Source organism: Histoplasma capsulatum (genome assembly GCF_000150115.1).
Source record: "Histoplasma capsulatum G186AR genomic scaffold supercont2.2, whole genome shotgun sequence".
NCBI lineage: Eukaryota > Fungi > Ascomycota > Eurotiomycetes > Onygenales > Ajellomycetaceae > Histoplasma > Histoplasma capsulatum.
Window position 1 is genome coordinate 1,569,029 of NW_025544802.1, and position 23,877 is coordinate 1,592,905.

A 23,877-nucleotide genomic window follows, 5' to 3' on the forward strand; every position below is an offset into this window, starting at 1 on the left:
AACGGATCGTACGAACTGCGCAGGCGGTACGAACGGTTTAATCTGCAACATCGGTAACATCTGCTTAATCGGTGGCACGCCCGCTACAATTATCTGTGAGATTGTTTACAGAGTCTTCTAATGTGATAAGAGAATTCTCTGCTTGATTATTCATATTGTTGATCTGCAGTATATTCATTTGCAGCACTCTCATCTAAAAATATAAGTTGATCAGATTGATACTGAGTAACTTGAATATATCATTCAGCTTGAAGTTCTTTGTTGTGTTGAATGATTATAGATTCAATCTATATCAAATAGAACTGATGAATTAGCAGATTCTATAAGTGACAATTGCAATAATTAATCATCTTTTTCTATATCAAATTCAGTTTCTTCAACAATCTAGATATTGATTGAGAGTGGATATCAACATCAAATTCATTCTTTACAAAGCAGACAGTCTCATTGTGATATGCAGTTGGATATGCCTCAAAAAAATCCTTCAAATCTGACAAGATATCTGATGTGATCTTTGACTTTATACTTCATGTTGAATGAGGACTTCTAGCAGTTCCAAAGCAGTGAATATTTTGTTGAATTTGATATACAGTGGTCAGATGGCACTCAATGGTCCGCGCAATCTGAGCAGGCATATAACCATTGTTTAGAAGGTGTATGATCTCATTGATGGTAAATTTGCTGAGCTGAGGGGGCATATTGGCAGATTTGATGATAAAGATGCGTATTTGAATGAATTGGATGATATTTGAATGATTCTAGAGATATGTGGATATTTTGGTTATTTTTGCGGTGTTTTGCTACTACTTTTCAGGGGGTGGCAGAAAATTCTGTTTTCGCAAGCTTTACGTCCGCCACAATAATTGATCGACAGAAAACCTTCGTCGAGCGAACTAGTTGCCCACCAAACACCAGGCCGATGAGTGCAGGGCCAGGCCATGTTAGACAGTATCTGTATTCAGAACACAGGCAAGGAATGGCTCTTACTGGATAGTCCATCAGCGTAACTAGTTGCCCCGACAAGACAGGTGTGTTTTGTCCCACCTCTCCACCAACGCGGTTTGTTCGAAGGGGTAGGACCACAGCCATCAGAGACGGATCAGCCCTTCGGGGGGCGAGTTGTGTGCGACGGTTGCAGCCCGCGCCCGCAGGATGGTGGAGAACGCGTACGTATGCCAACTTGCATCTGATGGTTTCGGGTGGGAGGAGAGTGCGTCAGTCGGAGTATCAGAATCCAGGTCTCACACACATGGCCCCAATGGCCCCAATGGCCCCTGTGGGAGTGAGAGTGGAGCAAGATGCGAATCCCACCAGTCGTTATCTGCTCAGTTACAAGTATTGATCTACTTGGGTGCCCGCCCATCAGTTGGCGTTTCGCATTTGAGCGCTGAGGACGAACTATTTATTTAGTTCCGCAGTTTGCATGCAAAGAAGACTGGGTGACGAACGGCGGAGCAGCACAGACATAAGAGGAGCGGCATCTTGAGCTCTGATGCGCAACGTGTAATGTTGATGGAATGTAAATTCAACGGGGAATGGATATGGAAAGTCGCAAAAACATCTTTGTTCATCCTTCTTTTTTTTTAAAGAATGTTAGTAGTTAACTGGTACCGTAGTAACTATTTAACGGCACGCTTGCTCAAACAATGATTTCCTAAGAAGCGCTTTTGCCCATCCATCCTGTATCCAATGCCTTTCCTGAGCTGAACCCAAGGTGCGATAGTCCTCATATCACCCCGCATTCAACAACTAACCAACCCAAAGAAACGATTGTGTGTGTGCTGCCAAAAAGAGAAGAATCGCTAAATTGCTAGACAGACACCAGCCAACCAAAATGAAAGCGAACGGAGTGAACCATGGTGGTATCTCATAGATATCGTGCAAATCGTAAAACGTAATTAATATATAAAGAGAATTTTAGAATAAAAAAAATTTCACCTCCCCTTCTGTATCAGAATAATCAACTGTTCCAAAAACCCACGCGCCCACCGATCATGCACCAAGAAACTCCCATGAAACATCCCAGGCAACACCTGTGTCGCATTGGCATGGTCATCCGCGAAGAGCGGGTCGTCCAGATTCCTCAACCGGCAATACCCCACAGCCTCCTCGAGCAGCCTCGTCCCCACCCCGCAACGGCGATGGGACTGTTTCACGCTCCACGCACGGATAATCCCTGTCCACCTCGCCGAGCTCTTCCGCCTCGACGACCGCGGCTTCAACGGCCCTGTCCCTGCCCCCGTCCCCGTCATCAATCCGATGCCGACGCCAGCGCCATTCGCAGCACCACCAGGGCGCGCCACAGCGGCAGTCGTCGTCGCCTTCGTCTTCGCGATCCTCAGCACAAGCACGCCAACAATCTCGCCCGCGCACCTCGCCACGAGAACCTCGTCGCGGCGCTGCGAGGTGCCATTCACGGAATCCGCGGCGAGCCAGGCCCAGCTGCCCACGTGCTCGGCGATGGTGGCGTAGCCGCGGACCATGGAGCGGATGGCGAGCAGGGCGAGGAGGCTGCAAAGCGACCAGAGTGCGAGCGTGAGGACAAGATCGCTGGGCGACCCGGTGTGGAGGAGCTTGGCGATGGTGAGGAAGAGCATGGTGGAGGGTCCGAGGATGGCGGGGTGCGCGAGGATGCATTTTGCGGCCAGTTGGCGCTGTTCGGCGACGGTGTCGGCGACGAGGCGGAGGGCGGTGAGGATTTCGGCTTCGGTTGTTGCGGAGGAGGTTATCAAGGGGAGCTGCGTTGTGGTGGTAGGGGGGTTGGGGGATGAATGGGTGTTGGTATTGTTGGATGTCTTTGGGTGTGCGTTTGTGCATGTGTGGGTTGATGGGACGATGTTTTGCCGGGGATGCGGGGTTGGGTGGAGAGTTGAGCGGGAAAGGGAGGGCTTGTTCGACCCGGGGGATAGGTGAGGGGAGTGGTTGAGAGGGTCTGGCATATAGGAAAGGGGGAGGAGTGGTGAGGGTGGGAGGAGGTCCTCATTTGCAGAGGATATCTGCAGGTTTGTCCGTAGGGATGATAGGAACGCTGGTTTGTTATACACAAGTTTGGTTAGTATTAGCATCTGTCTAGAGAGTGGAGTTGAAGTTCTATCTGAGTTCATATATCTATATTCTTAGGATGAAGAAAGAAATAGAGAACCCACCAAGCGGAATGCGCAAGCCGGGGATCTGATCTCCCACATCCCACGCAGCCAGACTGATTTCGTTTACATGCAGCAACGGGACTCGCGAGAGCATGGAATTAGAAGACGACGTCGACAGGTGTCCCGCCGAGCTGGGTCGAAGTTTTGGAGGGCGTTTCATGGCTGTGAATAGAGCACATAGAGGAATATATGGAGGCGCGGGGGAGGTTCTCTATTCCATGGTTATGTATAAGGCGAATTAAATAGAAGAAAAAATTTAGGTATATCGATAAGTTAGACTAAACAGAAGTAGAAGTAAAGTAAGGAGAGAAGAGAGATTCTCCTTCTCGGGAATAAACACCAACAGACACTAAAAGCAAAACGTCGACCCCGCTATTTCGTAGAAAGGATGTTTTGTTTATGTCCAAAGGGAATCCATGGATCTGGTTCTGTCGATGTTAAGAAAAAGCAAAAGCGAAAATCGAGCAAGAAAAAGTTGTAACTCGTCCATATTGAAAAAAAAAAAGAAAGTCGCAGGTAATCAGCTCATCCTGGTAGTGGGGCCCAGCTTCTTACGAGTTAACTCCTTTGGGCTTGCCAATGAGAGTAGGACAGGAGACTGATCGTCTTGAAACACCAATGGCCGCATGCAGATTGGCTGGCATCATCGCCAAGAGCGGGTCATGGGGATTGATCGCGGCGAACTTGGAGTCCAACAAATGGTCTAACGGGATACGGGATGGGATGGGATGGGCGTTTGTGGGAGCATGAACCTCGGAAGGCGGGGTGAGAAACCATGATCTTTCACTGTTCTATGGCATGCTGCATTCTATGCATTTAACATCCTTCAAAGACAGAATCGATAGACTAGACAAAAATTGTAGCGAAAGCGGGGAAGAAAAAAAATTCAAATATAGAAAAACATGTGAGAAGACAAAGGTCAAATAAAGAAAAAGAGCTAAACAATACAAAACAGACCACCTTGTGGGAGACGGGATCACCATCTCAGCTTGTGTAGTAAATAGCATATAGCAATACAACTGATAAATCGAAGAGAAGACATATTCCGGATAACAGATAAGAGAAACCCAAACCCCGTCACCATTTGACGTAAAACAGGTTCACAACAAGATGCTGGTCCAAACAAGATAATATAAGAAATTGAAAAGGAGGGGAAGGGATAAGATAAGAGATGTGTTTCAAAAGATGGGATGACCAGGGAACGGAAATTTGCATTCTGGGTATATCCTCCTCCCGCCAGGACACATTTAAAAGACAAATTTTGATCAGGAAATAAGAAAATAAGAAAATCAACCAGAGAATGTTCAAAACGCCCTGAGTCGGAAATTAGCTCGCCGGAAGAGGCGTTCTTTGCCCTCGGGCCTTGACTAACAAAGAAATTTGTTTTAGGGAAGTGGGTGTGTTTGTATCTTGCGAGAGCGAATAGTGATCTGCACAGATGGTAGTTCATTTATAGAGCAGTCGCCTCGACCATCAACTGTTCTCCCTCATCGAGAAGGTTGGTAACCTTGGCAAGGTTCTCAATCATTGTCTTGCCATATCCAACAAGAAGCAATTTTTCTGCGTTGGCAGGCAGCCCCAGATACGTTGGGGGTTCACGCTCGGGTAGTCGATTGACCCATTCAATAAAGTCTCGCATACTAGTTCCTGAGGGTAGCTTAAGGCAATCATCATCTTCAATACCAGCAACTAGGTTGTGTTCATCCTCAAAAGCAGCTGGAGTCAGGATGCTGTTAACAAGATCGTTGAGAAGCTGGAAATCCCCGCTATCGTCGATTTTACCACCGTATGTTTCGGTAATCAATGTGCGGAGCAAGTCCCAAGGGAATTTCTGCGGCGCGACGTTGGAACGGCCTTGGGCAATCGAGTCAACCCACGTGTCGATTATAAACGCAGAACATTCATACTGTGTAATTTTAGCGATATTAGTTAATATAACTACCGGTAAGGGATAAGTGGGAGAGCTGAATGTAACTTACATCGCTGTCATTGAATTCCCAGAAACCTTTCCATCCCAAGCTAGGTGCGTAGCGAAGTCTCTCCTGAACGACTGCATGTAGGAATGAGAGCAACAGATAAATACGAGCTTTCTCCACTGGTGGCTTACTGGCTCTGGCGGATAGGGATGACAGAGAGTCCTTCATATTGGCGCGTACACCCGCGGGTTGCTCAAACATCAGAACTCGCGAAGCTCGAATCAAATTGACAGGTATTTTGGGACTCGACTCCATGGATAGGAAAAGTCTGAAATCGCTATGTGGTTTGAGAGAGTCAAGGCGTTTTTCGAGACTTTGAAGCCAAGACGGCGCAAGATGTACGTTTTTGACAAGGACCCAGGTGCCAGTTGCAGCCGCGTTACTGATAGCTTTGTCCGCGCTCTCAACTCCTTCGTTCGAACCCATGGCAATGTTTGCACAAGTTGCGTGCATCCGTTCGACAAGTCCATCTACCTTGTAGCTGGCATCGAAACCGGGACTTGAGCTTAGTGAAATAGGGGCGGTGGCAGTAACCTGTTCAACGACATCTTTAAGATCTCCGCTGCTCTCAAAGAGCTCCCGTCCAAAAACTTCAGTAACAAATTTTTCAGCAGTAGGGACAAATCTGTCAATGCGGAAGAGTTTCACCAAGAGAAGCGACCGGAGTTGCTGGTCACGGGGGCTGGTGCCTTCCTCCCAGACAGTAGGGACAAAATTTTCAGCAAACTCTTCTGAGAGGAACCTCTCCCAAGCCTCTGGAGTAACTGATGGCAAATATGAACTGAAGAGTGACATCTGCGAAGCAGTTGCCATTACGGAATCTTTGAGATCCTTGTTTAAGGATACATCACACCCCTCGACACTCGTGTCCAGAATAGTGTCTATAATTCCCTTATCCATAGAATAAGGCGAGGCTTGAGCTAAAAGCATAGCGAGTGTTATTCTGTCTTTCTGGAGAAGGCCAAGTGAAGTTCTTTGGTAGGCGGTAATGAACAGGTCACGGAGGATGATGTTGACTCTTGCAGAATGGTCTTTTTCCTGGGCGAGATGTTTATTCTGGTGGAGGACAGTGTTAAAAATGTCGACAAAGTACTGCAGAGAGAATTGGTAGAAGTGATTAAGGTGATGAAGTTGCTCAAGAACAGCGAATACGGCACTGCAGGATCGTGCAATGATGTTATACTGAAGTGTAATGTTTTCAACTTCGGTCATGACACCTTCAGTCTCAACCATCTTGTTGGAAATTTCACCAGCTTCCTTTTTCAATGTCTCCAGGGTTTCGATGACATTGTCGTCATCGAGGATGTTACCTCTAGACTCGTTCAAGGCTTGTAGAAGACGTTTTTCCAATTGGCGCAAGTGGATCTTAAATTCGCCTTGGAGTTTAATGAGATTCGTTCGGCGTTCGTCAACATCGGGGCGTTCAAACTTGAGCACTTCATTTAGAGACTGAGTCTGGAGACTGCTCTGGGTGACAGTGAAGTTAACGAAAGTCGTTCTGCTGCAGATGTCTGGGGCGAAAGTTGCAGACGGGTCTCTTGTCGATAAGAACAATTTGAAGGCAGGGGAAAAGTCAATTTCCTGTCTACCCAACTGGATAAGGACACGGCCACCAGTTTTCTGGTATTCTTTGTTGAGAACATGATTGAGAATCGGGTCCAGATACTCAGCGTCTTGGATAAGAATTGGGTTGCCGAACCGTAATGCGCTCTCCAGCTGTTTGATAAACGAGTCGTCCAAGAAGCTAGTAACTGTAAGTTTCCGGTCTTTGCTCTCCTTCTGCAGAAATTCAGTAACGCGGCCAGAAGGGTCGATGATAAGCGGGTATCTGTTGAAGCGCTTTAAAATAATAGCATTTTCCGTGCACAGGTCATCAACTGGAAGCGAATGGTCTTGCCAGGATAGTCGCTCATCTGCATTCGACAGGTACTCAGTAATGGGGTTGTGGGGCTTGAAGCTGATCCCTGACTGGCCTAATTGGTACACCCAGTCATCGATCATTGCCTTTCGAAACTGTTGGTCGTACAAGCCACCATATGCGAGGAAAGCAGCTGCAATGAGGACATCTCCGACAAGAGTGGATATCTGTGTCTCGAAGGATTTGCTTCCTTCCTCCCAACGAGATCTTTCCGAAGACAGGCTGTCTAGCAAACGGACACTTCTGTCGACCTTAAATTGCACGCGCGACATCTCGGTCTTAATGGCCTGGGTTTCGCTAATAAGTCCCGCGTACTCAGTTTTGTAGGTGGCAATACTGCTTTCCAGGGTGTTTATGGTGTTTTCGATGGCCTGTGCTTCCGCCTTAGTTTGCAATGCCTGCTGTTCTAGTTGATCGACTTCGCCTCGGAGTGGTCCGACTCTATCCAAAATTTCAGAGTAGTTCACCTGAGCTTCAACCCACTTGACTAGCGGGCCACAAGCTTTGCTGGCATGGTATACTCTCTCGAAAGTGAATTCGTCTTTGGAAAGATAATCCACACGCATCTTGTTCCTCAGGCTACGGGTCATTTGTTTTTCGTTGTTGTAATTGACAATACTAGCAATAAAATCATCCCTCCGAATAATCGCTTGAATGGTTTTCCAGCTATCAACTCTATGACCAAGCAGAGTGCACACTGATTCCAGCGCAAGCCGAACACTTGCAGGCGGATTTCCCATTGCACGAACTTCAGTGAGGTGCTGTCGCTTAATATTGCTGACACTCTTCTGAGCTTCAAGCACGGCAGGTTCAGCCTTGGCAAGATCGCCCAAGACGATTTCTTTTCGACGAGCTACTTCATGCTCTTGCTTTTCTAGTGCCACTTGTATTTCAAGGGAAGCCGCTTTACGTCGCTCGGCCTCTTGTTGATCGGCAACCATGCGTTGCAACTTTTCATTCGCCTCCACATCTTTCTGTTCGAGTTGGCGCTTCTTCTCAGCAAGGCTCCGTCGTAATTCGCTGACTTTCTCCACAGTATCGCGGAGCTTCTCAAGACCGACATTCAGATGGCGTTGTTGTTCTTCCAGATCTTCCCGCTTTTCATTGAAAAGTTTCACATATTGAGCGACAAAATCAAGATAATGGCGGGGAGTAAGATAAGTGATTCGGCCTTGCTGCTTTTGTAGACGCTGGTTGAATTTCTGAAGAGAGTAGTGGATATAAACCATTGAGTTAATGACCGTGTCTCGGTGGGAAGCAGGAAGATTGAGACCACGATAAGCGACCGGGATGCCATCGGGCGCAACGAAGTTGGCCTTGTCGAGATCAACAGATTGGGTAAGCTCGGAGCCGACTTGGAAGAGAGCTTGATCCGACCAGTCGCCGAGCCAGTTGAGAACGCATCGATTGAAAAGCGCAGGACTTGTCGCCGCTTTGGAAGAGAGGCCATCCTCTGGAGGATTCATGGTAAATACAACGTGAAGATTCTTGACGATTTGTTGTGTGAACCATTTATAGAGTTCCTCTTGAGAATCCAGCAACAGTCCCTGTCTCTGTGCACCTTCCTTGCAAGCCGTCATCAATGAAGCGAATTCATCACCCTCGAAGAGGCCGGGAACTTCAGCGTTGGCCAGAAGTGTGTTCATCCGTTCTAGGAAGCCCGAATCAAGAACATTGGATTCGTCCATAATAAAGCATATCTTTTCGCCTTTGCATCCTGCTCTGCGCAAAACACTTCTGAGGTCCTCATCGAAATCTTCTGCTGAGTATTTGCCATGGACTTTGATCTGGAACACTTTCAAGCCATTCATCCAAGCAACGAAACGTGACAATGTTGTTTTACCGCTTCCACTTACACCAATGAGAATGAGGTGTCCTTGGGGCTGACGGAACACACGATCAATGCGGAGAGCATGCTCTAGAACATCATTAAATAACACAAGAGGCACGTCAACCTCTTCCTCGCAGAAGGTCTTGAGTCTTGCTTTGACGAATTCACGGAGCTGCTCTTGCTCAACTGGGACGTAATGTTTGGATAGCCAGTTCGAAAATAAAATAGGTGCCTGTAATGCCTGTTGCTCTTCCATGGTCGGGAAGTTTTCCAGTGCAATTCGTTTCACAGCATCTGAGGTCCATGTTCTCTCATCTTCATCGACAAGCCGGTCCTGGAACAAGCGCAGAGCTTCATGGGCCCAGATTCGCACTAGCCCTTCGAGAGACAGTGTTTCCAGTGGCTTTATTGCTTCATAGACGCCGCGAACCCATCTTGTGAGTTCTCGGGGAGAGTAGACATAATGAGGTTGGATCTGTGGCGTGAATCTTGCTTGTGACTCTAGGTAAAATTGAACCATGGCCTTAGTTAATGCTTCAGAATATCCACGGAGTAGAGGTATAATCTTGAGGATGGCAGAATTGAACGTTCCATAAATCTGCATCAGAGAGAGTTCTCCAGGGTAGTCTACCATGATAAGGGGAGCATGTCGAAGGAAACGTTCGCCAAGTGGAGTACGACCGGCATCAGTTGGAGGGTTACAAGCACCAACAAACTGAATGCGATCTAGTGTAACCCAAGTTTTATCTGTCGTCCGCCAGAAGCCGTTTTGCTCAACTAGCTGTCTGAGGAAGGAAATTGCGCGTTGCGTACCGTATTGGTCAGGGGCTGGAAGATTTATTTCGTCACAGAATATCACCAACCAGCGACCAATCTGATTGGGAGACATAACAACGCCATTAAGAGTTTTCTTGTACTCGCAGTATTGCTCGAATGTCTTAATGAGAAGATCAGGAGTCGTAGCACTAGAAAAGTTAAGTCCAACCACCTCCATGTTAGGAAGCTTTCTCAAGGCGGAGAACAAGGTCATGGTCTTTCCGGAACCAGGAGGGCCGCAAAGCAGGAGTGGTTTATGCTCAGCCAGCCATGAATAAAGAACATCTTCGTGGCGCACCGTGTCCAATGTAGGGATAATGACATCTGTTTGCGTGACGGAGTGTGTATTTATCTCAATAGATGGCACTTGTGATTGCCAAGTGGTCCATTCAGCTTTAGGAAGTGAGACATCAAAGTCTATGAGGGAAGAAGTTTCATTGAGTAGGGGAGAGTCAATCGTAGAAAATGCAGTGACATATTCGCCGAATGCTTTTCGGTCACCTAAGGTGCAGTCACCAGTAAGAGACCAAACAAGTGCTAGTAAAAGCTTCTTCGACATGTAAGACTCGGCTTTCTCTGGGTCCAACGGGAAATCAATATGCTGAATATTGTACTCAAGGATATTTCGGCAGGACTTATTCAGTAAGCTGAAGAGGGTGTTAAGAGCCCGAATATCACTGAATTGCATGATGTGATTATATTTTTTTGCCTCTTCGAGTGCTTTTAGAATGAGGTCATCGTTCTGGAGGAGGCCTTCCAGCAAGTTGGCAAGCATTTTCTGAGTTTCCAGCGTCTTCGCGGAAGATTGGCCAGATGGTACGCTATCATCATCAAGATCTTCAAAGGTTCTTGTTTTCAAAGACTCAATATAGTTGGTCACCATCATATTGGGAGTTACAGTGTCGTCGCTAAACCAGACCATACCGCATCGACTAACTGTTGCAAGAGTGGCGTATTTAAGAGTCTCAACTTCGAACATAATCCGGACATTTGCAGGCAGATTCAGACGTTCGCCGTTTGGAAGAGTAAGTAATTTGTTGTCATCCAAGACGCTGTTCAGATTTTCCACCCATTCCGGATCAACATCTCCATCGAATACAATCCAATGTCGTTTTGAATCCTCACCTCGAAGGTTATCGACGATTTTTCTGAGAATTCCAGTGAAGAGACCATCAGTCCATTCTCGGGTAGTGCTATCAAGGTTACCGTAAAGGGCTTCCTTAGACATGACCTTAGAGTCGATAACATGGCAAACTCCTTCGATCCCTTCCACTCTCTGCATTGCCTCGAGTAGTGTCTTCCATGCTGCACTTTTACCAGCACCGGATCTTCCCACCATCATGACACCATGGTGGATGCCCTGAATCTGGTAAAGTTGCAAGGTCTTCGCGATCCATGTGTCACTAGCAACGTAATGATTTTCCCAGGCAATATCGCGAATGGCCTGCGTCAGCTTCTCGAAGTTCGCGGGAACATACTCAACTCCAGGGAATTCATCAGTCTGGATCTGCAACATAGTCTCAACATCTTCTCGAATTAGTTTTGGTGCGATTGTTTCCCTAATGCTTTGGACAATGATTTGGGGTTCGATAATCTCATTAGGCCCGAGGTCGCCGTCGGAATTTGCAAGACGTAAACGTTTAAGTCCACCAGAGCTGACAAGGACACTCTTCAAAGCACGTAGACCAAAATCGTAATGTGCTTGTTTCGTCAGGCGTTTGGCGCAGTGTTCAAAGAATGGAACAGTTTGTCTTGATAAAGGCTTGGCTTGTTTGAATCCTTGGGAGAAGAGCATGACTTCTGCAATTAATTCCTTATCGGGCTTGGACATAGCTACACTGCGGAATAGCTTCTTCAAGTTGTCAGGAAGGTTGGATCGACCAGCGTATCCAGGGTTCATCGTGATGAAAATTCCAGTGTTCAAGTTGACCCGCAGTTGGCGACCGACGAGCTCGATTTGGGCCTTCTCCTCATCACTACTATTTTTCAGTCCAATCTGAATATTTTGAATCTGCTGTGAAACCGCAGACAGTATCCTTTCCTCCAGACGGTTGAATTCATCGAAACAGCCCCATGCACCCACTTGACAGATACCCAAGAAAATTCTGCCCATGGCTTGGAAGTCAAATGTATCATCACAGCAGAAGACAAGCGTAAATCGACCGAGCTGAAGGCCTAATGCTTTGACTGATTCAGTTTTTCCAGTTCCAGCCGGGCCGTACGGAGAGCCACCCAGTCGCTGACACAACGCTTGAGTAAGCGTCAAGAAACAACGGTCTGTCAGCGGAGTTCGTACGAGTCGTTCAGGGACACCGAGGTACTCAAAGCCGTAATCCAGTTTCGCGTTTGCCATGTGGACGTGAAGTCGCTGTGAAAAGTCTCCTTGAGCCTGGTATACATATCGCATTTGTAAAAGCCAGAGATAGTGTGTTGGTGAGGAAGCATTAAACCTGATTAGCTTGGCAATCGAGTCTCGCTGATGAACAAATTCCGTAATTAGATGTTCGCATTTTTTTCTCGTGATAGGGTCCAAGTCTCCAAGGACAGTTACAGCAAGCAGGTCAAGAACCCGTACCTCCGCATCATAGAGCGCGGGTAAGCCACTTCCCCCGGCCTCAAGAGCGGATTGGACAGCTTGAGTCCAGACAACTTGACTACTAAGAACGACTATCTGAGCTGGATAATTGGCGAGGAAGTCGCTAAATGCAGTCTGATCGACTTCAGGGGCGCTATAAATGGGTTCGAATTGTTCAATTGCCTCCGCTAGCAATTCAGCCAATGTTAGCTTCATGTTAGTATCCAAAGCACTCAGCCAGTCATTGATCCTCGGGGTTTTAATAGGCGAAACCTCTCGCTTCAGCCTAACTTCCTCTCCTTCTTTTGAGCTGAATCCAACAATGTTGCCGTCGTCATCCATCAATAAACCAGAGAGCCCAGCAAACATCTTCTTGAAGTGTTTCGCAACACGAAGAGTGTCATTGCTATTACCAATAATCTCAAGGAGATCCTCGTCGCCAACGAAATAAAACCGTGGGAAAGACATGCGTTCTCGCTCCAAGTACTCTCCAAGGGCTTTTTGGATTTTGTGAAGAAGCTCCGCCAATCGCTCGAGGGATTTTTGAACTCCAGCAATAGCAAGAATGTCTAAAACGAAGGGGGACTTATAGACCTTCTTCATGACAGCGAAAAATTCGGAATTGATATTTTGGAATCGGCCAGATTCGACAGGAAGCAAGTGCTTGATATCCGCATTTCCAGTGAAAACGCCCTCAAGATATACCCATTGTCGCTGAACGTCAATCCAGACATCGAAGAGAACGTGAACTCTGTTTAGTTTATCCTCCCAAGAACTAGCGTCTTCCTCAAATTCTTTGTAATAAGGTGAATGCTTCATTGCTTGAAGAGAGTTGAGGTTCTCGCTGCATTTAGCGAACAGGTCATCGAAGCCCTTGATCAAGCGGCATTTGTTCTGGTAGTTCACAAGGTCGAGAGAATAATTTTGCCATGTTTCGCGGACCATTTTTAAGAATTCTTCCAAGGCCATTTCACCTTGGGCTTGGGCGATAATATCACGAATAACAGATTCGCTGGCAGCCAGCTGCAGATCCCAAACGTCACCAAGGGTGAGTGAGATTTGGGAGAACCGTTTGCCTGGTTTAAGAACTTTAAAGATCTTTTGCCAATGTCGCTCCCGGACGGCTTCGGATTTCATATCGGAAAGCAAAGGATTGACTTTGAGAAGCTGGCGCAAAGTAGCCTGGATATGTTCGAAGGCAGCATATTGTCGCATCCGACTCGGCATTTCCTTTGTCATTTTGATAAGCCCGTCAAGCGACTGGCGAAGTTTTCTCGGCTGGACACTATTCCATAGCACGTCCCTTAGTTCATTCAAGCTTTTCCAGATCGTTGACAATGCTGCCCAGACCGACATGAAATCCTGCACTTCTTCAAGTACAGCCGCAAGAGCCGTTTCCGGACTTCCGGGCAAGTCAAGGGCCTCCTTCGCTTTGGTGACCATTTCAGATTCAGAGCGGAGGTTTTCCAATCGTGATTGGAAGGAGCTTAGTGTTCTAGAGGCCTCTTCCGGCGGAATAGAGCCGGAAACTGGCTTCTCCTCGTTCCACTGGTGGATTATTTCGGCGATCTTGTTACTGATAACACGGTCCTCTGCAATGATTTTTGCCTGAAGGGCATCAGTTTGGTCTTGCACGATCTTGCTCTTTCGTTCAAGGAGCTCGCTGAGGGCGTTCCAGTCATCCCGAACCTGCTCAACATGTAACCAGTCGCTGGGGAAATGATAGCGCTGTCGAGTCAGGGTAGCCTGACCCTGGAGGAAGAGATCAACTTCCGGACCCCACACTCGCGCCTTTCGCTTGCATTGCTGGACGATTGTAATGAACGAAACGGCATGTGCAGTTGATGAAGCTTCCAGCGTCTGGCTCTCCAGATCTTTCTTGGCAGAGACGATTTCATCATGGACTTCGCGCATACGACTGGCAAACTTGCCGCCAAACTTGTGCAAAATTTCGTGTTGCCATTGGTCATATCTGGCATTAACCTTGGTCTGCACTTGCTCATAATCGATCCTAACATTGCCGAATGATTTGCCAACTTCAGAAGTATCAAATGTTGCGCGGCTTTTACGGATTTCCTGGAGAAGTTGCAACCATCGGGACAAATCGTCACCCAGCGTGTCGTAAACTTGGGAGGCTTGAAGATCCCACAAGGATTGAAATTGTAGCCATTTATCCACGTAGTCCGAGATGTCTTCTAGTCTAGCACCAATTACAGAATACACCTCGACTAATTCACTGGTACAATATTGTGGGAGATTTGTGAAGTGGGTTTCGGATAGCCGAGCCTTTTCCGTCTCGATTGACATCTTATATCGCGCCGATTTAATTTTCTCTAGATTGCAAAGAACTCCAACCCATTGGTCGAAATGAGCAAACCAGCTAGCTCTTGCGTACTCCAGAGGAGGATCTAAGCGAAGTACTTGATTTCTCATGGAAATTTCATGGAAAAGCTTGGGGAACTCAATCGTGTAGGTTTGTGTTTCGGCGTCATTTGCTGTCTTTGAGGTTTCAGCATACGTTTTCCGTTGGACACCGTTCTCATCATACTTGATTTCCTGGAACGCTAAAATCCACTCTCTTATCGCGCGGTGTAAGCGCTCTTGGAGAATAAGTTCGATTGTCTTGTTCATATTAGAAACCCAATAGCCGAGATTCACATAGTTCTCCAGGTTCAACTTATCGACAGAATTTTGGATTTCATCCAGGCGCTGGCGGAAGATGGACGCATCGTAAGGGCAAGTCCTGAGATCGGTAATGGCTTTCTGGATACTTTCGTTAATTGCAAAGAGGGTTGAAGTTTTCGACTGAAGAACAAAGGCCGAGGCAGCAAATTCGCGAACAAATTGAACATGCTTGCTTTCACTTCGACCCTGCGCTGGTGAGGGATCAACTGCCCCATTGGCCATTACCTGCTTGATGTGGAGTTCATAAGAATGTATAAATGACTCCCAGCGCAATGGAAGACCCTTCATGATTAAAGCCTGGACGTCGTTTTTGTACCCACTCAAAAGAATGGAAACCTCAGCCATAGATGAGATCGAACGCATTGTTTGCAAGGCAGTTCGGACACTTTCAATTAAACTGATGGCGTATGGGTACACTCGTTTCGCTTCTTTGGAAATCGTGTTGATAGCATGAGGAACTTGATAATTGAGCCAGACAAGGTTTCTAACTTCCTTGAAAAGCACAATAATCTGCGGGTCGAAATTAACATCTAGTTCTAAAGTGTTCCCCGTCGCACGATTGCGGAAAATCTTAAACAAGCGGCCGGAAATCGTAATATTTCGTCGTTGAACATCCTGTAACCAGTTCTGAAATATAGGTCGCGTATCAAGCTTCTTTCGGAACATGTTACTTTCAGCCTGGAGTTTCTGCCCTTCAGCATGCAAGTCCCAGTCTTCTCCCAGAACGTCCTCGACCTTTCTCATATAGCCATCAAGTTGCCGTTCAATCTGACGAGCCCAGACGATTGCACCTGATACCGGAGGAAGATCTCGTAGCTGCGCCATGGGATGTGCTTGAGAATGACCATACTGTTGCTTGAATCTCTCATGCAGTTTTGCAATATCGTGCTTAACTAGCTCGATTAATTCAGATTGGTGTATACTAATAGCACTTCGAATCTTGGGTCGGACAAGCAGGGCATTGAATTTTGAAAAGACACGGAACATCTCCGTAGCGTTCTTCGCGGTAGCCAGGCGGTCCTTGAGTTGGGCGATTATTGAATTTTCCACTCTAGAAGTGCGCTCATTATATGAAGCTTCGGCCTGGATCCATATTTGAGTACCTTCTTCAGATACATCTAGAACGTCGACATCCTTCAAAGACGCATATGCTTGAGAAACTTCATCCAGGGCATCGACATCACCAATTTCCTCCACGGTCACAGCTCCATCAGTATTAGCACCTGCTGACATGTTTGCGTTAGGTCCAAGAACGTTCACGATAGTTCGTTGCAGCTGTTCGTGGTTGTTGCGGAAGGTATTGATGTACTTCAATCGATCTTGAATTGCGCTATGTCTTGGTTCCACTTTGATGGAGATGAACTTCTCATTCCGCCGTCTTATAGCATCACGAGCAACATTTGTAAATTCCTTCACATTCTCATCCCAGGCGCGCCAGATGACTTGAGCCGACCGCATTAAAGCGCGGAATTCTTTGAAACTTAAGTGCATAATAGAGCGTCCGTGTATCAGGGTTCGGATTTGGGTATCCAAATCACCGGAAATTGCCTCCACCAGTAAAAGAGAACGCTTGATAGGATAGGGGCAAATGCGGAGTTTCTTGTTCAAATGAGAGAATATAAGGTTCAGGGCATCGTGCACCTTCGGTAGAGAGGTAGCGGACAAAAGTTCATCAAGTGGGAAATCTCGCATAAGTTGATTGTATTTCTGGACCGTTTCCGCAGTCTCCTTTAGTCCGGTATCTGCCGAAAAACTAAGTGTTACATTAAATCGTTTTGCATGCCGCAGGATATCCATCGTAAGTTGCACTCCATCACTGCGTAGTTGGTCCTCGATCGCTTCCAAGGCAGTTTCCATCGATAACCAAAAATTGATTTCCTGTATTGCGGATCCCTTGATATCATCCCTAGACATTTGAGTGGTAGTCTGGATTGATTTGATCCAGCCATTCACAATGTTCTGGATACTGTTAAGAACAATGGTATTTTCAAGCACTGATGCCGGGATGAGATCGGTAGAAGGTTTAATTCCTCGTGCCGCAGCCTGGTCCAATGCTCCCTGGACGACCTCATGCAATGGAAGATTCAGCACGGGAATTTCAATATTCTCTTGTAGCTGCAACAGGCTTGATTTCAACTCCGCAATCTTCTTTTTGGTTACAGGCACTCCCGTCTTCGCATCGCTATCGCCCCTCCCTTTCACCCCGTTCACCCGTTCCTGGCCACTCGTATAGGCATCAAAATACGGTCCCAGTACATGGTTAACAAAGGTATGAAGCGTCTGAAGAGGTGAAGCTGTAGTAGTGCCTTGATTCAAAGCCATCTGTATCGGTGACAGGAAGCCCGGAAGACTCGTGGCATGGACTTGGGCGGATATTGGGATATTCGGATCTAATGGCTGAAGCTGCCTCGTGAAGGCCATCGAAGCAACGGTGGTAGGGGAAAGTGATAACTCGAGAGTGAGGATATACACATATCTAGTTGGGGAAGCTTTCAAACGAGAACAAACAAGTGTTAGCTCTTTTTCAGGTATCATGCCTCCGACATAGCATGTCAAAGAAGTATGTTAACTTACGGGTACCCTCCTCCGTCCCGTTCGTCTGTTCCAGCTCAATAGCATCCTTTTGGACATACAACGCAACCTGAGATTCTGAGGCGAAACGAGAGCACCGTTGAATGGTTTCAGGGTATTTTGCCTTGGACAAGAAGCTTCCAGCGCTCTCTAAATCGGTTTTCAGAGCGTCGAGTGTGCTCTGTAGGGTCTCCGTTAAATATTGGACAACAGTAGCCGGATCAACAGATGGAGGTTGAGTGGGCGGCGCAAGGCCGTTGGGCACCCCTGGCAGAACCACCTCCATATTGGCATCAAAATGAGGATTGTTGCTCGACAGTCATGAGGGTGGGGTATTTAGGGGAAGAAAAGAAGGCCACAAAGCCTATTGTACATCGACCGATATGGGGTGGTCATTTATTCACGTTGTCGATAAGTTGTAGACGTATGCATCACCTCTGATCGAGAGACTGGATGGAAACTTTTGGTTGCACGCGGCGTGTTATTTGGTCACGGGATCCGGCGTTGGGCATGTCAGGGGCAAGAGCACTAGTTCATTTTAGGATTAGCACTCGTCCAGGGCCATTGCTGGAACCTTTCGGGTGTTCCTTGCGTTTCCAGGCCGCAGCTTTAGCTTCATCCACGCTGGACAATTTCAGGGGGTGGGAACCAAATTACGCATCGTTCATCTGGAAACTTTTAAGCGTGAACTATCTAGCAGAGATATTGCCTCAATTTCAAACGAACATCACAAACACTTAAAAAGCAAACGAATAAAAACATTGGGTAGAGGACGGATTCGACTATCTCGAAACACAATCAGCAATCTCCGAAGGGACCCCCTTCGGGGCAACATACCCCACTCCAAGAAAGGAGCGAATTAATCACCCTCCACATACAGATATAGGCTTCACATTCTCTGGGCTGCATCTGTGGCTTCTTCCACCTTGTTGGCCGCACAATTACAACCATATATTTCACGGAATTTGAACGAAGCAAGGCCTTCCAACTTTGCCAGTGCAGCCTCACTGGCTTTGGTCTTGGCGTACCGTACGGATGAGGCAATACCTTGGGCCACAAACTTGTCGTGGACGATAACCGCTGCATATATCCGTGGTTCTGTGCTATCTACCATTTGCACCTCACCCGCCTTCAAGCAGTAGTTAGCGCATCCAAAATCGATCGTTAGTCGGTTGTGAAAGTATGTCTGCAAGCAATGTTAGCCACGCGCCTTGCACATTTACAGTACTTACATATCATGCCTTACAGAACATAGACGTATGTAAGTACGTATATGTACTGTAAATGAGGTGGTGCGATGGATGTGGATACATACCGTTGGGTGCTTGTTTGCAAAGGCGTCGTAAATGCTCATGTCCTCAAAGTACTGTTTGAGATATCGCTGGAAGAAATCCTCTACCACCTCAAAACTGAAATTCGAATCGACGAATATTGCCCCGATATATGCCTCTAGCATATCCGGCAAGCACTACGACGTTCGTCAGCTACCGAATTCCTTAATGCTCAAGAATCCCACCACATACCTTGGGCGGATCGCTGGTCGTTGTCCAGGCATCTGGAGAATCGGCACTCTCGGCCACTGCAACTTCAATCTCCTCGGCGTACCTAGTGATTTGGCCAAAAAGAGCATTGCTAATATATAGGAGGTGTTTATGTAACCCCAACTTAACAGCGACTGCACCCAGAAACTTATTTGATACCATAGCCATCTATTAAACCGTTAGCTTTGTCTTATTACTCATGATCCTCCTCCTTTTGACTTAGACTGGGACAGTACCTTATGTTCTGTGAGCCATTGAGGATCCCGATCAGGATAATGGTGATACAGATGTTCAACACAAACCATGTCGAGCAAAGAATCGCCTAAAAACTCTAGACGCTGATAGCACGGAACGGTACTCCATGCTGACGGGTATGATGCATGTGTGAATGCGGAACGGAGCAACCTTGGATATGTGAAGTAATATCCTAACCGGTTGCCTATTTGCTTAGCCAAGTCAAGTTGACCCGCATCCGCTTGGGCAATTTGATAGCTTGGTAGTGAATATAGGTCGATATAACTATTCCAATCAGAAACTCGGTGGTTGTCGCTGTCCACAAACACAGTCACTGCCTTAACTGCCGTATCGAACCGACAAGCTTTTCCTCCTGACAACAAGGAAGCCCCGATAAGTGCCTCGCAAATATCCGCGATTGTTTTGTCGCCCAAAGCCTGTTTGTTTTGTGCTGATTCCGACTTAGCTTTTCCTTGAAGAAGCTTGATACCCTCAGGATACCAGTTCCGTCTATCATTTGTCAGCTGTAAGCACTGAAGTCCAGAGCCCTTGGGAAAACAAACCTTGAGAAGCCCTGTGTGCGGACAAACTCGTAGAGTTTGAGACGAACAGCAGTATTGAACAGATTTTGGTTGCAAATCAGACACATCCTTTTAACGTGAAAATCGAACTCGTCATTGTCAGGGTTCATCGCAAAAAGGGAGATCGAAGTAGCCATCTTCAGAAAACAATCCCCTAGGAACTCCAACCGCTCATAATTCTTACCCATTCCACGTTGGAAATGAATCTGTTCCTTTCGATGCTCTTCAGTGTTATCTGAGTCCTTTGTTAAGGCTTCTAGAGCGAGATGCGTCTCGATACTGAGTTGAAGTTTGTCGCATGCCTCAAGAGAAATCAAGTAGGACTCTATGCGACTAATAATAGCCGGAAATGCAAAGGCAAACGCGGCAACCGGTGGGGGTAACTACTAAAATTATTAGTTTTGCAAATTATTCCTACTCGTAAAGAGACCTTACAGCTGATATCCTCAGAGGTTCTGGACAAATATAATACGCCGTTTCTTCTCCCCTTTCCTGTTCCGTTGCCCTATCCAAAAGGTTCCGGCGAAGTCGAACCAATTCAGCTCGAACGACTGGTTGCTTCCAATCACATTCCCCTAAGAACTTGGAGCGGGAATTCTTAAATAGGCTAAGACAATAATTCATTATATTTTCCATATGCTTTCTCTTCGCCATCGTAGCTGGGGGAGGGTCCGAGGGACGTAGGGTCGGTTCCACCGTGGACGTGAAGTAACGATATCTACCATCCCATTTGTCGAACAGAAATCGGTTTTCTACCTCGCTAGGTGGCATATCGAAGGACCAGCGTATTTCGGAATTCTGTTGCACATACTGAATAATGCTGATGTCAAGAAGTTGTCGTGGGTCTACAGCTTCTGACATATCACGATAGTTAGAATTCAACCTTGCTGGAGCAAGCCAATACGTCATCATAGCCGGCTGATGTTCATATACTTTATGAAACAAATCTTGGAAAATCCTGAGAGTGAACGTAGTGAGTAGACCCAACTCATCTTCTGAAGCTCGGAACGGCATCCGCAGGGGAGTCGTAATAACTCCTGATTCAATGTCATCTTCAAGATACAGCGGGAATATGGGAAACTTCGGAAGCTGGTATCGCGTGAATAAGATCAGAGGTTGATAGTCTCGCCGCAATTTAGCCACAGGACTTAACATCAAGAGAGTAGCCCATATTACACTTGGAGTAGTGCCACGACCACTTTCCCACAGTTTGGGCTTCACCATCATATCATACTGATTCGTTTTCTTCGATTTGATGGCTAGCTTCGCATTCCTCATCGCCGGCAGCCTTTTGTGATATTTTGACACGAAATGGTCATCGAGGATCCCATTCTTTCTAAGCATCAAACATGTTTCGAAAGCAGCAGATTGTCTGGCATGCAACTTCCGTGCTGACGGTTTGCCCGTCAATCCCCGGAAAGGGGACTTTTCGGGGAGGATTGCCTCGCAAACAAAAGCACTGTCTATCCGCTCAATGAAGTAGTTCACCTGAGGGGACGTTTCTTTCTCGTATTGCTGGCGAATATTAGCTTGCACGTAATGCCATCAGGGAGGAAATCTTACTAAAGAGCTTGCGTAATGCGCAAGAACAACAAGTGAAGAGGGATAAGTCAACGTCGCCCCAGTGCTGTGGACGGTAAACGATTTATAGTATCGTTCCTTGTCTAGATTCATTCCCAAATCATCACTACTTCCGCGAATAATCCGGTCTTCCGGGAGAGCTTCGCAGAACCGTCGCATGATATGCTAGGAAATTTTAGTCCAAAGAGCCCGCTTAAACCCTGCGCTCATATATCTCACCTCTGCTCGCTGGGCCTCCTGGATACATGACGCGTGGATAAGGTTACCTCGTTCAACCATGTGTGCGTACTGCAGAGTGCCGTTAGCGAGACATTCTGAATCATAGAGTGAAAGCCATACTATTGAGTTCGAATGTCGGGCCCTTCCACGGCTTTGAATATACTGAATCATGGTCAAGCTCAGGTCGAACCTAGTATACAGTGAGTTTCGTACCTGTTGGATGGGGTGTGAAATATTCTCACCTGATAATCAAGTTGCAATCTGGGATATCCAACCCTTCTTCAGCGACGGACGTTGCAAACTGCTCCTGTTAACGAAGAATTCTATGGTCCTTGAAGAATAAGGAAAACGGAACCAGTATACCAGGCAATTGAGCTCCCCTTTGCGAAACTTCAACAGCGTCAAAAACTGCTGTCGGAACGAAAAGTTCGCGCCCCCAATTCCATCATGCTGAACCCCTATAAGAATTCCTGTTTGCATATGCCGCGTTCCGATTCGAGAAAACAGCTCTGCTAACAGCCTCGCTGTATGCCGCTGCTGAACAAATACAATGCATTTGGTATCCGTGTGCCGTTCAAAGTACAAGGAAAGCTCATGGCGCAGTAGTCGCACCTTCGAACTCAGGTGTGCGGGGCAATCCACCGGAGTATCAAACGTGTGGTTTCTGATGAGCTGCCCAGCTTCTCGAAGAAGTCTAATTGCTTCGTCAAGCCCTTTGGAGTGGTCTCTGGAGCTAGATTGCATATAGCTCTTAGAGACCCTGCCTTCGAGTTTGGGCAATTCGGCTGCTTCCAAAGCGAATGTCCATAGCCAATCTGAACACCATCTCCCCAGCATCGAGCTTGCCTCCAAGGCATAGAAGAAAATCTTTTCAAGTTCACGAATTTTACCAAAGCGTGATTGCATACACTTGTACAAGTCAGTTTCAGATGTTGCATCAAGTTTGTCATACACCCATATTTGTTCAGTTGGCCGCGCTATCGCTTGCCGCAAAACATCCTGGTTGGACGCGGTTGCAATCTGACTGTCGAGTAGCGTCTCAAGATTCCTAGGCAAAATGGATTAGCCAGAATGCAAATCCAATTATTATCACTCTAGCGATTCCGTACTTTGCAGCTTTTGCCACGTCCACCTTCGCGTCAACTGGTGATGCCGTCATTCCGAATATCTTGGGTCTTTTTTGTGCTTCGGGTCTTCGCAAATAGAAATCTTTCACAATTCTATATACCCCATCAGTTACAGAAGTACAGTTGGCTGAAAATATCGTAGCTTCTCACCTGGCATACGGGTGCTCTTTTTTGGCATGATGGGCTTCATCGAAAATAAGGAGATTGATTTGTTCCATTCGGATGAAAGAGCGGAGTAAACATTGATACAGGACTTCGGCAGTGCAGACTATAATCATATTTTTCGAGAAGTGTTTTTCCCAAGTCTCCTTGCTCCATAGGTCAGTTTGCATCGCTCCACAAAATTTGTCGATATTCTGATCAATGTTTGCTTTCAAGACCGCGGCTTGTTGGTATACGAGGGTAACACTATCAACCTAGACCGACTTTAGATATCGGGCTTTTTTTCAAAAGGGAACAGTCAGGACAAACCAGAAAGAATGATATACGAGGTGGATTTCCGCTTGCTCGATCAGCTAATTCGCTTTGGATCACATGTTTAAGTAAAAGCACAGCGATAAATGTTTTGCCGGATCCTACACATATTAATATCTGAATAGGAATTGAATGCATGAAAACGCATACCTGTATCCAGCACAGCAATGATATTGGCAGCTTTCGCTTTTTCAAACAACTCCAGTTGATACTCTCTTGGGTCATGGATAATAGAGGTGAAGTCTTGATTCTCTATCAAATTCGTCATAGAAAGCTCACTCTCGGTTTTAACTTTCGTTGCCCGTTGGATGTCTTCCGCCGTAATGGCTTCGGATGCTCTTGACAGCCTATAAAAGATTGTTCCCATCAGAAAAATGTAATATTTGGTCCAGGGTAGTCAAAGAGATACTGACAAAGCCTTGAATTTGGCATTTTGCTTCTGTCGTAGATCTTCTACATTTATAAGACCCCGATCAGAATTCTCTAACTCGTTATCTGATTCCTCTGGCTCTGAGGTTTCGTCAGGCAGCATGGAGAGCTTATCGATATCCATGGCGCTCATCTTTTACCTATATCTCCCCGCAGTTGGCTCCTCCAAGGGC

At 46.6% G+C, this 23,877-nt stretch overlaps 3 protein-coding genes across 3 annotated transcripts; all 3 read right to left on the reverse strand.

The window, feature by feature from the left end:
* Positions 1-1,934: 1,934 nt before the first annotated feature.
* HCBG_01749 (acetyltransferase) lies at positions 1,935-3,306 on the reverse strand (the record flags this gene model as incomplete). Its single annotated transcript, XM_045428798.1, has 2 exons — positions 1,935-3,028; positions 3,147-3,306. 2 exons carry the CDS (start codon positions 3,304-3,306, stop codon positions 1,935-1,937), a joined length of 1,254 nt encoding a protein of 417 aa, XP_045290584.1.
* Positions 3,307-4,596: 1,290 nt separating this feature from the next.
* Positions 4,597-18,030, reverse strand: HCBG_01750 (dynein heavy chain; the record flags this gene model as incomplete). Its single annotated transcript, XM_045428799.1, has 5 exons — positions 4,597-5,052; positions 5,126-12,163; positions 12,263-17,436; positions 17,522-17,829; positions 17,954-18,030. The coding sequence occupies 5 exons, from the start codon at positions 18,028-18,030 to the stop codon at positions 4,597-4,599; spliced, it is 13,053 nt and encodes a 4,350-aa protein (XP_045290585.1).
* Positions 18,031-18,407: 377 nt separating this feature from the next.
* Positions 18,408-23,828, reverse strand: HCBG_01751 (dicer-like protein; the record flags this gene model as incomplete). The annotated part of the gene is made up of 15 exons (XM_045428800.1): positions 18,408-18,647; positions 18,834-18,986; positions 19,042-19,227; positions 19,296-19,803; positions 19,857-20,257; positions 20,310-21,389; positions 21,438-21,620; positions 21,675-21,864; positions 21,917-21,981; positions 22,038-22,722; positions 22,784-22,894; positions 22,952-23,217; positions 23,273-23,376; positions 23,426-23,622; positions 23,689-23,828. The coding sequence occupies 15 exons, from the start codon at positions 23,826-23,828 to the stop codon at positions 18,408-18,410; spliced, it is 4,509 nt and encodes a 1,502-aa protein (XP_045290586.1).
* Between the last annotated feature and the right edge of the window lie 49 nt (positions 23,829-23,877).